This window comes from Xenopus laevis, chromosome 1L (assembly GCF_017654675.1).
Source record: "Xenopus laevis strain J_2021 chromosome 1L, Xenopus_laevis_v10.1, whole genome shotgun sequence".
NCBI classification, from domain to species: Eukaryota; Metazoa; Chordata; class Amphibia; order Anura; family Pipidae; genus Xenopus; species Xenopus laevis.
In genome coordinates this window covers 204,486,766-204,502,890 of record NC_054371.1, presented here as the reverse complement: position 1 = coordinate 204,502,890, position 16,125 = coordinate 204,486,766, and the positions used below count along the sequence as shown (strand labels likewise).

The 16,125-nt window shown below is 38.9% G+C and overlaps 1 protein-coding gene across 1 annotated transcript in view; it reads left to right on the top strand.

The window, feature by feature from the left end:
- nln.L (neurolysin (metallopeptidase M3 family) L homeolog) overlaps nt 1–14,984 on the top strand; it is a 42,987-nt gene extending 28,003 nt beyond the window's left edge. The window contains exons 10-13 of the mRNA XM_018265733.2: nt 4,160–4,346; nt 5,879–6,007; nt 7,369–7,505; nt 14,564–14,984. Of these exons, the coding sequence (XP_018121222.1) occupies nt 4,160–4,346; nt 5,879–6,007; nt 7,369–7,505; nt 14,564–14,695 (585 nt within the window). The 3' untranslated portion in view covers nt 14,696–14,984. The remainder of the gene's footprint in view (nt 1–4,159; nt 4,347–5,878; nt 6,008–7,368; nt 7,506–14,563) is intronic.
- Nucleotides 14,985–16,125: the final 1,141 nt, after the last annotated feature.

The window sequence follows — 16,125 nt, the reverse complement described above, 5'->3', positions numbered from 1 at the left end:
CCGGCTCGAATAGAATTCGACTAAACTCGATTCGAGATTTTTTTCAGAAAAAAACTTGAATGTCAGGAAGGCTATTAACATGTACAAATTGGGCCCTGGACCTCTCTCGTTGACTTATACATGAACTTGGCCGGTTTTAGGTGATGAATAGTCGAATTTGAGTTATAGGACTGGAGTATGATAAATCTCGAAACTTGAATTTGAAATAAAACTCGAATCGAGTTTGGATAATTGACAATTCGAATTTGAGAGTTTTGACCATAAAAAAAAAAAAGTAAAAATTTGAATTTTCAATTCGACCCTTAATAAATCTGCCCCTTAGTATGTTATAGAATGGCCAATACTAAGCAACTTTTCACTTGATCTTTATTTTTTTATGCTTTATTGTTTGTGAATTATTTTCCTTCTGACTCTTTCCAACTTTCAAATGGGAGTCCCCATCTAGAAACAAATGCTCTGTAAGGCTAAACATTTGTTGCTATCACTTCTTTCTATTACTCCTCTTTCTATTCAGGCCTCTCCTATTCTTATCCCAGTCTCTTATTCAAATCAATGCATGGTTGCTAAAGTTATTTAGACCCTAGCAACCAGATCACTGAAACAACTTGACAAACAATAACACTAAGAAATATCCTGCTCTGTGTTCCTAATAATTAATAACATATTTTTGGCCAACAGTCTGGCAGCAGTAAATCAATGACAAAATCAGATTTTGTGCTTCAGATAAAACACTGTGTAAATTTGAATGACGCATTTCCCAGACCCCCTTGTTTTACCAGTTAGAAATTTTCATATTACATCTTCTTTTTTTCCTCCTTTAAAAATGTGCAGTATTTCAACCCCTTCAAAAATTCACATTCCCTACATATCTCTAGTTACTAGCAGTTATCCCGTGGCATTCCAGTAGCGGAACATCATACGTCAGAGACAGCAAAGTTCAAAACAAAAATTAAAGCTTTATCTAAACCCCAAAAATGTCTCCATGAAGAATTATTTCTCTGTGTGCATTGCAAATTATATTTATCTATTTCTGAGAGTAGCAGTTTTAGGGTAAGGTCACACTGGGAGATTCGGGCAGATTTAGTCGCCTGGTGACTAATCACCTCTTCTTCTGGGCGACAATCTCCCCGAATTGCTTTCCCCTGCCTTCCCGTCTGCTATAATGAGCCAGCGGTTGGCACTCGCGGCACTTTGTTTTCTGAAGTCGCCCGAAGTTTTCTCGTGAGGCAACTTTGGAAATTGAAGCACTGCGAGTGCCATTGTGCTGGCGATTTTTCATTATATTTCTTTCATTATATATTTTTCCATTATATTTTTCAGCCCCAAATCTCCCAGTGTGACCTTACCCTTAGGCTGCCAAAACCAGGCTTTAAGCTCAGTAGCTCTCTTTAAAAGTGAGTGTGCCAGGGACAGAAGAGTTAACTAACTATGCAGTTTGTACATCGTTAGGGTCAATGACACTGAACTTTTTGTGTGTTTAATGAAATGCTTCCTTTTTTCCTTATATGTCTATGACATTATTATAATTTCTGAAATAGCACCAACACAGTCAGCAGCGCTGTCATACTTTTCATGGGAAAAAATGTTTTTTTTTTCAAAACGCATCCGTTAATAGTGCTGCTCCAGCAGACTTCTGCACTGAAATAGATTTCTCAAAAGAGCAAACTTATTTTTTTATATTTAATTTTGAAATCTGACATGGGGCTAGACATTTTTGTCAATTTCCCAGCTGCCCCTAGTCATGTGACTTGTGCTGTAACATTCAGTTACATTGAGTAGGAGTAACAACAGCCTGCCAGAAAGCAGTTAAATCCTAAAGTACTGACTCTTTCTGAAAGCACATGACAAGGCAAAATGACCTGAGATGGCGCCTACACACCAATTTTACAACTAAAAAAAAATGACATTTTATATTGTAGAGTAATGGTAAACCAAACCTGGTTAGGATGAGAAGGGCTAAAAGGAGTCAAAAAGCCCTTCACTACCATTTTACATGCAAAGTGAAGCCTTCTGAAATCATAAGGTATTTACTTGTCTCATGCCATACACACAGCTCTGCCTAAATACCAAAATAAGAGATTTGATTCTCCCATAAGGCATCATGGGCGGAGACATGCAAACCACTCCTTTATGTCCCTTTGGCCAACTCTGCATCCAGAACTGCTGGTTTATAGCACAGACGGATCAGAGCCATATATCCAAACTTGCAGACAGCCTGTTTCCATCTTGTGAGATCTATATTGTAGAATGAATTACTTGCAGTGTAAACAGTCTAATTTAGAAATAAAATCTACACCATAAAAATCATGGCAGCATCCTTTTAAGGTTCTATCACATTCACACACACTATGGTCGAGCCATTCACCTGCCAGTATGTTCTTAGAGGAAAGGAAGGAGATCAGGGAGAATAATCACACTACTTGCACCTACAGCTGGAATTGAACTTAGTACCCCAGTTCTGCATGACAGCAATGCTATCCACTGCAACATAAAAAATATGGAATAATAACATTATTATGGTTTTGGGTTTTTTTTGGTAGCAGAATGTAATGGAAGTTAATAAACAGCCACTTGAACACTGAGTCTTTTTTCAATGTGCATCAATTTGCCAAGCCCTGCTAGAGATTAGCACATTGTTGCCTAACTGCCGGCTCCTCATGTGACTTGATGGTTGAGTTGCGGTTTGTAGGCGTAGCTGATCAAGGTGCACTGACTCATATCTGCATCATTTCATTCTATATTTGTTCTTCTGACTTCATGGCACAGTCATAAAAACGTGTATCAGTTGACAGACTAGAATAAATCATTAAAATATGACTGTACAGGAAATCTTATAGGGTTACCATCTTTGAAATAAAAATGTATCAACTCTGTTGGGATAGTGATAAGCCTAAGTCTAATTCCTAGTTGGTACAAGTCTGTTGGTAAGGGACCTGTTAACCAGAAGAATTTGGATTACTTGGATAAAATGGAGTCTTTGGGAGACGGCCTTTTCATAATTCCAAGGTTTTTGCATAACAGGTTTCCGGATAATGGATTCCATAGCTGTATATGTTTATAATTGGATTATATAATGAAGGTGATCCATCCCTTTAAAAGAAACGTACACATTGTAAACAAAAATCATCAGGTCATTTATATTCCAATAATCATACAGGTACGGGACCTGTTCTCCAGAATGCACGGGCTCTGGTGTTTTCCAGATAAGGGATCTTTCTGTAATTTGGATCTTCATGCCTTAAGTCTACTAGAAAATCATGTGAACATTAAATAAACCCAATAGGCTGGTTTTGCTTCCAATAAGGATTAATTATATCTTAGTTGGGATCAAGTACAAGATACTGTTTTATTATTACAGAAAAAGGAAATCATTTAAAAAATTTGGATTGCTTGTATAAAATGGAGTCGGCGGATAACGGGTTTCCGGATAATAGATCCCATGACTGTATGTGACAAATTAAACTCTGCTGATAAGGAAAATGACAAGTTTACATCACAAAACTCTAATTGTGACTATGATGAAATCTTATTACTAAGGCAAAGGCTAGTTTTGAGGAAGGCACTGGTTCTACCCGGTTTATCACACACGTGTGTGACTGTGTTGAGGTAGGAATTTATAAATATAGAGTGTGACCTTTCGGCATGTTTCATGACCAGAGAAGATTGAATACATTCTTGAAAATTATTCACCATAATAATAGTATCCCCTCCCAACCTCCCCAGAGCTAATTCTTCTGTTTCTATGCCCTCTCCTCATTTCCCCGGTCTCTTTATATTGTGCCCCTTCATCCTGCTTCCCCCTCCATTCCTGTGTGTTCTTCTCCTCCTAATTTCTGGGCATTTTCTTCAGTCTCTTAACTCACACGAGCTCCCAAAATCCTTTATTGTTGCAGAAACCCTTGTGACAGAAGCTGACTGTGTTCTCTAACTCTGCACCTCTGCACCCCCCAGACGTCGCTCTCCAACTGATTTTTATAGCCCCCACCATGGCCACAGTTTCAGCAGACTTCTTTGTATGCCCTTATTCTTCAGGATAATGTGGCCTTTGAACATGTAGAATTTCCTATGTTCTGCTTTATTGCATCATTTTTCTCATTGATAGGAACTGACAACTTAAATGGGTCTAATCTGTTCTTTTTCACTTATCTTCAAATTACAGACAACGTTTTCCAGATTCAGTGGCACAAATGTTGAAACGGATTTTGTTGAGGTTCCTTCGCAGATGCTAGAGAATTGGGTATGGGAAAAGGAGGCTCTGCAGAGAATGTCTGGTCACTACAGAGATGGAAGTCCAGTTCCGGATGATCTTCTCAATAAACTGATTGAATCAAGGCTTGCCAATACAGGTGATTCTAATAATAATAATAATAATTCCAAGAATATGTTTTTTTGTAGAATATTAAGGCTAAAGAAGGCCTAATGGTTTATTCGTGGGATCGAGTAGAATGTGAAGGTTGAAATAGTGGGTAATTGTAGGGCAGACTGGTTGGAACTAAGATTAACTCTTTCGCTGCCAGCTGATTGGGTACTTTTATTGCCAGACCATTTTTGAACATTGTGTACTCTTTCACTTTAAAGGGGTTGTTCACCTTTGAGTTAACTTGTAGTATGATGTAGAGAGAGATATTCTGAGACAATTTGCAATTAGTTTTCATTTTTTATTATATGTGGTTTTTCAGTTATTTAGCTTTAGTTATTTTAGTTATTTAGCTCAAATAGGGGTCAGTAACCCCTATTTGAAAGCTGGAAAGAGTCAGAAGAAAAGAGCAAATAACTCATAAAGTATTACATATAAATAATGAAAACCAATAGCAAAGTTGCTAGGATTTGGACATTCTATAACATACTAAAAGTTACCTCAAAGGTGAACCACCCTGTTAAGGGCCTTTCCTGGGGGGGTCTTTTAGTTTACAAAGGAGAACAATATATTGTTTTTTCCAGGTCTACCTGTGGTGGGGGGTTCGGGGTTTTTTTCCCCACAGGTTGAATACTCCTTTAAGATCTACTAATCACCAACTAAAGGTCTACCCGATCTACCTTTGGACACCCCTGCTTTAAGGCATTGGTTGGCCCAGAAAAAGTTGTATGCCAATTATAAGTAGTCAATTATCAGTAAGGGCAAAGTATATCCTATATGTTTATCACCTTAGCCCTCAGCAACATAGATGATGCACAAACTACATCAATGTATAAAGGTGATTCTTCACAGAATGACTATATGGCAGCAGCCAGTTATCAAAGTGAATTACTTTTACTTCTACTTTAATTAGGACATAGAAAATCTTAATACGTTTCATGCCTAAAGGTGCACTTAATCATAGGTTACACAGGGCCCGCACATTGTGCCCCTCCTATTTCCTTGCCCCAAGACAAATTTGCGGCAATACTATCCCCACCCTACTTAACACACCCACATACCAGGATCGGTGATGCCAGAGAGAACTATATGTGTATAGGCTTGTCTGTTATAAAATCACATGTAATAGGAAGTAAAACGCTTTAGAAAAGGAAATCGGGAATAAACAGAACAGAGAACTGATTTTCTTTCAGAACCAGAACTATTTTTCTACTCAACCCCCTTTGCCATTCACCGTACTCCTATAAATAGGAGAGAGAAGTAAAGCAGCAGTGAATAAATATTAAGGGAGCAGAGTATCGTATACTTGTTATGAGGATGGAGATGTTGTCAGTTTTCTGCACAAATTAAAATTAGGCTTCTATCATTTATGGAGTCAAGTGAAACATATGTAGAAGGAAACAAATACAATATAACTGTTTCATTGTCATTTGTATACAGTATGTTTTCAACAATAAACTTACAATCTAAAACTAAACTTGTTGCCTATTTCTCTGCCTGCCATGATCTTTGTTTTCTCAGGTCTCCTGACCCTTCGTCAGATTGTTCTGAGCAAGCTGGATCAGTCGATTCACACAAAATCATCTGCCAACGCCTCCAAAGAATATGCCAGGTACTCGGAGGAGATTCTGGGAGTCCCTGTTACACCTGGTAAATAGATCTTTGTATATTTCTCTACTACAATAGTTTTCCCACTCTGTCGTTATTAATAAGTCCATAAAAAATATAGGTACAGGGATGGGACCTGTTATCCATAATGCCTGGGACCTGGAGTTTCCAGGTAATGGATCTTTGTGTAATCCTTAAGTCTACTAGAAAATCATGTAAACATTAAATAAACCCAATAGGCTGTTTTTTAGGGATGGGCGAATTTTTTCGCCTTGATTCGCTGCAAAAATGACGCCCATAGACTTGTATGGCGCCGTGCGTCAAAAAAAAAAAAGGCGCGTGTCAAAAAAATTACGCAGCGCGACAAAATGTTTTTGACTCCCATAGACGTAAATGGGTGCCGGTGACATTTCGCCGGCTGTGAATTTTTTGGCGAAACGAATTGGGTCAAATTAGCCAATCCCTGCTGGTTTTGTTTCCAATAAGGATTAATTATATCTTAGTTGGGATCAAGTACAAGCTACTGTTTTATTATTACAGAGAAAAGGGAAATCATTTTTAAATATTTGAATCCGCCCTGTAGAGTGGTTATCTGCACATCTCAGAGCCGGCAAGGCAATGTCTGCGCACTCCAAAGGACTCTTAAGAGGTTGTTTGCCTTTAAATTAACTATTAGTATGATGTAGAGAGTGATATTCTGAGACATGCAATTTATTATCATTTTTTGTTATTTGCGTTTTTTGAGTTATTTAGCTTATTATTCGGCAGCTTCTCCAGTTTGTAATTTCAGCAATCTGGTTCCTGGAGTTCAAATTATACTGATTTGAATAAGAGACTAGAAATAGGAAAAGGCCTGAGTAGAAAGATGAATAATAAAAAGTAGCAATAACAATACATTTGTAGCCTTACAAAGCATTAGTTTTTTTAGATGGGGTCAGTGACCCACATTTGAAATCTGGAAAGAGTCAGAAGAAGGCAAATAATTCAGTAACTATAAAAAATAAATAGAATTGGTCATTCTATTAAATACTACAAGTTAACTTAAAGTTGAACCACCCCTTTAAGATATGTAGGAGGGGAAGGGACACCAGAGGTATATTAAAGGGTATTTATCCTGCTCGATGTAAGAATATAAGGCTCGTGACCAAGTGCAATCTGTGAGCACACAAGACAAAAGGCTGCTGTGGTTAGCACCTAATGTATTAATGAATAACTTCATCTCACTTTGGCTGAAGTGGAATATTTTTGAGTGCCTGCCTTATATACTTACTTGGAAACCCCTTGCTAACTTTGTCAGAAGGTTTATATTTTTTGGCTCTGTACTATGTATTAATTGATTCATCACGTGATGCTTTGCGCTAATAACTTGTCGTTATTCTTCTTTGTTATATTGCAATATAAAGGGACAAACATGCCGGCTACCTTTGGCCACCTTGCTGGAGGATATGACGGCCAGTATTACGGCTACCTGTGGAGTGAGGTTTACTCCATGGATATATTTCACAGCTGTTTCAAGCAAGCAGGAATCATGAGCCCAGAGGTAAAGTATTATTACGTCTTAATGAAAGTACAGGTATGGGACCTGTTATCCAGAATGCTCGGGGCATGGGGCTTTCCATACCTTAAGTCTACTAGAAAATGAGAGTAAGTAAAAATTAAACAAACCCAATAGGCTGGTTTTGCTTCCAATAAGGATTAATTATATCTTAGTTGGGATCAAGTACAAGCTACTGTTTTATTATTGCAGAGAAAAGGGAAAACATTTTTAAAAACGTGGTGCATTTGATTATAATTGAATCTATAGGAGACGGCCTTGCCATAATTCGGAGTTTTCTGGAAAACCGGTTTCCGGGTTTTTCCCTTCATTTTTTTTTAAATGAAGAACCTGAAAATGTGGCCTCTTATTTTTTGCCTTTAAAACCCCATTAATGGATTGATCTACTGATACTCCTTTGGTTGTTTCAATAGGAGCAATAGAACTGACCAAAGAAGCAGCAGGAGATGCTTAGTTGCATCTTTGCTGTTTGCTCCGGACCTCGCTCAGACAGAACAACACATATTAGTGATGGAATGGCTTGCACTAGCGTGTTTATTTCTCTTAGAAACAACTATTTAGTCCTGAAGTGCGAGATCCCTTTAGTGCAACTATTCAATTATTCACTCAAAAAGCATATAAAAAAGGCAGAATGTGGCTAATGAACACTCCTTCCAAATGGGAGAAAGAGAGCGAGAGCGAATACATTATGGTAAGGTTGTAATCAAGACAAACATTTGGCTTTCTGCTGAAAATGAATGTTTAATTGCGCATTATGGGGAAATGTCATGAAATATTAAGAAAAACGTACATTACCTTACATTAAATATCACTTCTTATTTTTAATCTCCCATGGAGAAGACAAGTGGTCTATCCCTTACAATTGCCTAGAGTCAGACATGTCATTATAAGTGACTTAACTGATGTTAGTAGAGTGTTGTCCCGTGTTTGCAAAAAATCAAAACCAGAAAATAAAAAGTAGGTAAAATGTGAGCTTTTAGAACTACTTGGGTCCCTGTTTCAGGCATGAAGGGTTCCATGTGTTCCGTGTAGCTGCACTCAGGCTGATGCTGAAGTGTATTGGAGCATATCGGCTTCTCTCCATCTGCCTCCAAAATGCTGACAGAGAGAAGTGGAGCATACACCTAGGGGGTTATTTAGCAAAATTCGATTTTTTTCTGATGTTTTTAAGTAAAAAAAAGTTAGACCAAACTAGAATACACGATTTGACCTTATTTATCATTAAAAAAAATAATAAAATCGGGTTAGAAAAATTCTGGGTTTTTGCAAACAAAAACAAAAAGAACCGATTGGGTTTCATGCCCAAAACGCTCTAATTTTTTGTGAAATTGCTCGACACCCCTGATTTTTTCTGATTTTTGGCCACAATTCAGTGCAGACCAAGATATCTTCAAATTGGAAATTCAATTCAAGATATCTTCAATATGCCATTGACTTCTACAGGACACGACAGCTTGGAGATGGAGTATTTTCGATTCAGACTTTTAGCAGCCTCGGGGTATAATAAATCACGAAAAAAATGTAGGTTTTTTTTCCACTAAAAATTCAGATTTTTACAGGGAAAAAAAAACTCACATTTTTTGAGTTTTTGTCATTTGGACTTATTTTATGCCATGGTCATCTCCATTTTCAGCAGGCTGCTCCAGAACAGGCAGTGTGGGTTAAGCGAGTGACATGGATGCATGAGGGAAGTCAAACAGCATTGTTCTGACCTGCCAAGCAAATGTTGGAAGGGATCAATAACTTCCTTTGCAGGGAGCATATCCTTGGACCCAACAGCTAGTGAATGAGTAAATGGTTCATTATGTCACAACAATCCACAGAAAAATATTAATATTTATTGGAAAAGTATGAAGATGAACTTCCCCTTAAGGGCAGAGACGCGCTCAGATTCGGGGAGATTTAGTCGCCCAGTGATAAATCGCCTCTTCTTAGGGGCGACTAATCTCCCTGAAGTGGGGCGACTAATCTCCCTGAACTGCCTCCTGCCGGCTACAATCTAAATCGCCGGTGGGATTGCACTCGGATCTCTTCATTTTCCGAAGTCGCTCGAAGTTTCCTTGTGAGGCAACTTCGGGCGACTTCGGAAAATGAAGTGCACCGATTGCCATCCCGCCTGTGATTTACATTCTAGCCAGTGGGAGGCAGTTCAGGGAGATTAGTCGCCCGAAGAAGAGGCGATTTATCACCGGGAGACCCAAATCTGAGCGCATCTCTGCCCTTAACCACTTCTCAGCAGAAACAATACATTTACAACTCAAACCCTTGAGCATTTAGAATGTGACACCTAAACAAGAAGGTAAAATGCTAATTCATGATGACACCAGCAAAATGTGCTCCTAGCTGGGTTGTATTAATGCTCCACAACCCCCTTGGGTACAACAGTAACACCAATTGCATCCCTTGTTCTATATTTGCACAAATGTCATTCAAGTGCCTGTCCTTTCCGCAGCAGCCCCAGTCTTGCACAGGAACACTATGTTGTGCCCTTATTTTGCCTTTCCATGTCAGACACTCATCCTGATAAACATTGCCCCCCCTCCCCTCGACCTAAAAAACAACAAGGTAATTTCATTGCAAAAAAAAAAAATGGTAGGTCCTGCCAAGGTATGGAAACTCGACGTGATATGTTTCTTGGTGTTAAAAATGACTCCGCCGCTTTATTTATAGTTTCCCTTTAACCAGTGGAAACCTAAAACCACTGTATTATTCTGGTAACCCATAGCAGCCATTCACCAGTATTTGATTCCAGCCCAGTGGACTTGTCAGGAAATGTGAAACGAGATACATACACTGGAAATGCTCCAGCTTCGCTCTCTGTCTTTCATCTGTATTTGCTCTCAGCCACATGGGAACACTTGAGGAGGTACAACTCTCTGTATGCGCTTTACAAGTGGATTACAGACTGTAGCCGCTGTGCCATATACTCCTCAGGGGTGGTCTGTAGTAGAAACACTTGTAGTCTCCTCTGGTTCCTGTAACGCCTTGTATTCAGCATAGTCATAACCCATTGTCCATGATGATTAATAGGCCCACATTACCCATTTGGTGAACAAGGCACCCGCCTAGTACCCACCTTATGCAAAGGGCCCACGAAAAGTGCTGACAATGAAAATCATCAGAAAGGGACTCGTTGTGCACGACTGCTTTTCAGTTACGCAAGAGGTTAAATTATATAACGTCTTTATCCAGTTCAATCAGACAGCAGTGCATTTACAAAGAGACACCTTTTTTGCTGACTGCATTGTGAAAAGATGTGGCCCCAAACACTACCATTTGTAAGGCCCCGTTTAGTGTTAATCCTGCTCTGAAGATATGTAAATAAAATACCTTTTTTCAAGAAAAGCAAGACAATACTTTATTGCATGGTATGACTTCAGATAATGACTTTTTCCTTCACTATCTTCCGCCCCCCAGCCATATGTCTTTCTACATGCTGCTTTGTGTCAGAGTTGGTTATATTGAAAGCATACCTCCCAACTGTCCCGTTTTGAGCGGGACAGTCCCGCTTTTGACAGCTTAACCCACAGTCCCGGATATGTACTGATAAATCTGATAGATCTGCTGCACTGAACAGCCATAAAAAGGATTCTAATTTAATTGGCTCTTGGCAGATAGCCCAGAATAGATACTTAAAATACTTTTGTAACAGTTTTAGATAAGATAAGAAGTTAGACTCACAGCTTAAGGTTACACCTGGCGATTCGGGGAGATTTAGTCGCCTGGTGACTAATCGCTTCTTCTTTGGGGCGACTAATCTCCCCGAATGGCTTCTGCCGGCTATAATGAAAAATCACCTGCGGCATGGCACACGCGGCACTTCATATTCCGAAGCTTCCTCAGGAGGCAACTTCGGGTGACTTCGGAAAATGAAGCACTGCGTATACCATGCCGCAGGCGAGTTTTCATTATAGCCGGCGGAAGACGGGGAAGCCGTTCGGGGAGATTAGTCACCCCAAAGAGGAGACAATTAGTTGCCAAGCGACTAAATCTCCCTGAATCGCCAGGTGTGCCCTTACCCTTAATGGCAATTCACCTTCATTAGCAAAACTGGTATAACACAGAAAAACCACAGAAATGTGTTCACACTTTGACATGGTAATTAGGGTGTGTGGCCACAAAATGGGCGTGGTCCAAACCAATTTCGTCGCGCTACACGCAACAAATCTTTTTGTCCCTCTTTCTGTTTCCAAATTGTTGGGAGGTATGAAAGACTCTTAACATTGTCTAGGCAAATTGAGCTCCATGTATTTGACCTAACTGTCAGATCATCAGAAGCTAACTCCGACTCCTGCATGGTGAAAGACAGATTGCCAAGAAGGGGGATAGTGAAGAAAAACGCAATTATTTTAGAAACAGTAAAGAACTTTGATTACGTTTATAATTCTCCTTATTCCCATGAGGTGAAGCTTATTTCATGATAGTGTTATGTAAATAAACATATATACATACACATGCGCTGCTAACTGAACTGTTTAAAGGAACACCAAAAAATGAAAGTGCTTTAAAGTAATGAAAATATCATGTACTGTTGCCCTGCACTGGTAAAACTGACGTGTTTGCTTCAGAAAAACAACTATAGTTCATATAAACAAGCTGCTGTGGAGCAATGGCGGAAATTGAAAAACGGCTATATGGCACAGGTTAACTAATGGATAACAGATAACACCATTAGACAGACAGAGCTTATCTGCTATCTGCTGTGTAACCTGAGCCTTTTCTCCTTTGAATGGCTGCCCCCATTGCTACACAGCAGCTTATTTATATAAACAATAGTAGTGTTTCTTAAGCAAACACACCAGTTTTACCAGTGCAGGGCAACACTGCATTTTATTTTTATTACTTTAAAACACTTTTATTTTTTGACATTACTGTTCCTTTAAAGGAAAACTATACCCCAAAATGAATACTCAAGCAACAGATAGTTTATATCAAATTAAGTGGCATATTAAAGAATCTCACCAAACTGGTATATATACAGTATTTAAGTAAATATTGCCCTTTTTCATCTCTTGCCTTGAGCCACCATTTTGTGATGGTCTGTGTGCTGCCTCAGAGATCACCTGACCAGAAATACTGCAGCTCTAACTGTAACAGGAAGAAGTGCGGAAGCAAAAGACAGAACTGTCTGTGAATTGGCTTATATGACCTCCTAACATGTATGGTTAGTTTGTGTGCACCAGGAATCCTGCGATCCCAGGGGGCTGGCCTTATTTTTTAAAATGGCAGTTTTCTATTTAGAAAATGAAAATGGTTTATTTACATGAAGCAGAGTTTTACATATGAGCTGTTTTATGCAATATCTTTTTATAGAGACTTACATTGTTCGGGGGTATAATTTTCCTTTAATTACAACTAGGGATGCACCAAATCCACTATTTTGTATTTAGCCAAACCCCCGAATCCTCTGTGAAAGATTCGTCCGAATCCAAATTTGCATATGCAAATAAGGGGTGGGAAGCGGAAAACATGTTCTACTTCCTTGTTTTGAGACAAAAAGTCCTGCAATTTCCCTCCCCGCCCGTAATTTGCATATGCAAATTAGAATTCAGTTCGCCGGGCAGGAAGATTTGGCCGAATCCGTATTCCTGCTGAAACTACTGTTACCCCAATGAAAGCCATTTGCAAATTGTCTCAGAATATCGCTCTCTACATCATATTAAAAGTTAACTCAAAGCAACAACCCCTTTAAACTTGATTCTCATGAGGCACTCATTTCAATGGTGTTGTACTTTTGACTATTTTAGATACACTCAGTGTGGGGTGTTTTAATTGCATATGATTATACTGCACCATAATATTTTTGTGCGTCCTTGTAATATATATATATAGTAGGCTGAAAAGCTCCAGCTGTATTTACATTAAAAAAAACTAAAATTGGGATTAATTGCAGTGTTTCATTTACATACAGCAACTGTCATCAAGTTTCAGTCCGTGAGTCAAATCTTCATCTATTATATTCCATGCATTAGATGGGCAAACAATTAGTGTATACATGGTGGCTGTGTTTACACAAACTAAGGCTTGTATTGGTGGCTGTGTTTACACAAACTAAGGCTTCCGTTTGTCCTTCTGCCCATGTTATTAAAAGGGTGGTTCACCTTTAAGGTAACTGTTAGTATTTTATAGAATGGCTAATTCTAAACAACTTGGACTTCATTTTCTATTTCTTATAGTTTTTGAATGATTTGTCTTCTTCCAACTTTCAAATGGAGGTCACTGACCCCCATCTAAACATGCTCTGTAAAGCTACAAATATATTGTTATTGCTACTTTTTATTACCCATCTTTCTATTCAGTCTCCTCATATTCATATTCCAGTCTCATGTTCAAATCTGTGCTTGGTTACTAGGGTAATTTGGATCTTAGCAACCAGGTTGCTGAAATTGCAAACTGGAGGGCAGCTGAATAAAAAGCAAAATATCTCAAAAACTACAAATATTAAAATTTTTAAAACAATTGCAAATTGTCTCAGAATATCACTGCCTACATCATACTAAAAGTTATTATCTTTAAAGAGCAGCACTTTTAAGTATCATGCTTGTGTCTGTAGTTGTGTGTGAGTGTGGAGCTGTGTGTGTGTAGTTATGTGAGTGTGGAGCTGTGTGTGTGTAGTTGTGTGTGAGTGTGGAGCTGTATGTATGTGTGTGGGTATGCAGGCAGAGAGATATAAGTACAAATTGGAAATGAATTAGGCATAAGTATTAGCCATATGTCAGAGGCTTTTCCTCCAGTCGTGTATATAAAGCCTGCTATGAAATCATTGCTCACTTCCCCAGAGGAGGATTATGAGTTGAACTAAGAGTAACTAGTGTGTAATATTTTCCAGGCCCTGGCTGTTAATATGGAAGTTTAATGGTAGGTGTGGGTTTGTGGATACGTGACTGAGCTGAGTCCAAAGCAAATAATAAACTTTGCCAGATCAATTCATCTTTTGTTTCTTTTTTTTTTTTCCTTTTACTATTCCCCTGCACCTTGGGCTTGAAGCATTGTCTACAAACACAGCAATATAACGTCACAATATTCTTTTATTTTTCCACAAGGTCGGGCTGAAATACAGGAACCTAATCCTAAAACCTGGAGGATCAATGGATGGCATGGATTTGCTGCAAGCATTTCTGGGTCGGGAGCCAAACCAAAAAGCCTTTCTTCTGAGTAAAGGGCTAAACCCATAAAATAATGTTGTACTTTCTACTTAATAAGTGACGCGCAGACGCAGCCAGCCAAACCACTGTACTGAGCTGAAGCATCTGACGTTGTGCCAAATCACACACACGGCTTTCTCTTCTAATTATTTAATATGTGTCTGAAACACTACAAAATATAAAGCCATAATGTGGCTTAACGTCCATAAAAAGACGGATTTTATACATGAAATATGCATGAATTCGGCCTTTTCAGAGCAGAAATGCCCTTTGTAATAAAAGGCCCGAAATTAAAGCAAAGACTTTTTTTTTTATCCAAGGCAGCTTTGTGCTTTGAATGACTTTGGTGCAGTATTATTAATATTGCCTGTTGCTTCAAATATGTATTAGGCAGGGGGGGGACAGCCACCTCTAATGGGCCAAGTCACTCCTGCTGTTCCAAGGGAGTGTTTAACATGGATGCGTGCCATTGAGAAGCACGCCTAGATCTATTTCCTCAGCATTATTGTTTACAAAAACCCCGAGATCCCATTTATGTTGACAGCCACAGGACAAAGCTAATTGCATGAAACAGCCTTTCATGAGCAGCGATTCACCAGTCCTCCCAACCATGGACATAGTGACCCCAGCAAAATATAAAGCTGCAGTTTGGCATTAGCCTTCGCACTGGCAACAAAACCCGTATGTAGCGCCCTGTTCCCAGCCTAATCTTAGATTGTTTGTCTACAACTTCCTCCGTTCATGCCTCTGGAAGCTGCACTGTGCCGTGTTCCTGGTACTTGTACTGGGACAAATAGTTTCCTAAATGACAAGACGTTAATAGAAATGAAGAGAAAGGCATTTAAAACTACAAGTCTGTGGGTACAGAATCTGCATTTAACCAATATAAACACTATCATAAATATTGTAAAACCGCAATCCTGAAGGCAATGTTAGGAAATGAGAAGCGCATTGTGGCAGAGGCCAAGACTAACCCCAAAAAGGTTTTTACATATATTAATATTAAAAAGATGTGGGTTGAGAGCGTGACTCCTTTAAATATTGGTACCAGTATGGTTGTAACAGATATAGAAAAGGCAAATGTGCTAGATCAGTAATTTTCTTCAGTGTATACAATAGAGGAGTCAGAGTCCCCAGACTTACCTCATAGCTACACTGTTGGCTCAGCTCAATCTAGTCAGTGGCTGACTCAGGATACGGTTCATAAAGCTTTACTAAAAAGAGAGCTTACAATGTACAAAAAAGGGGGGTTGTGGGAGCACTTAAAGGCTTAGTTAAAATATGTTTTAAGTGCAATGGAAGTGCTACTGATTGGGCCAATTAATCAATGCACATCCCCTGGTCTCCTGTCTCATAAGAAATTCAGTATAAATGCAAGTGCATGTGTTTACAAAAACAGGGGGTTTAAGTTACAAAGTTATGATCATAAAGTTGATAAGACACCATAATACGTCAAGGTA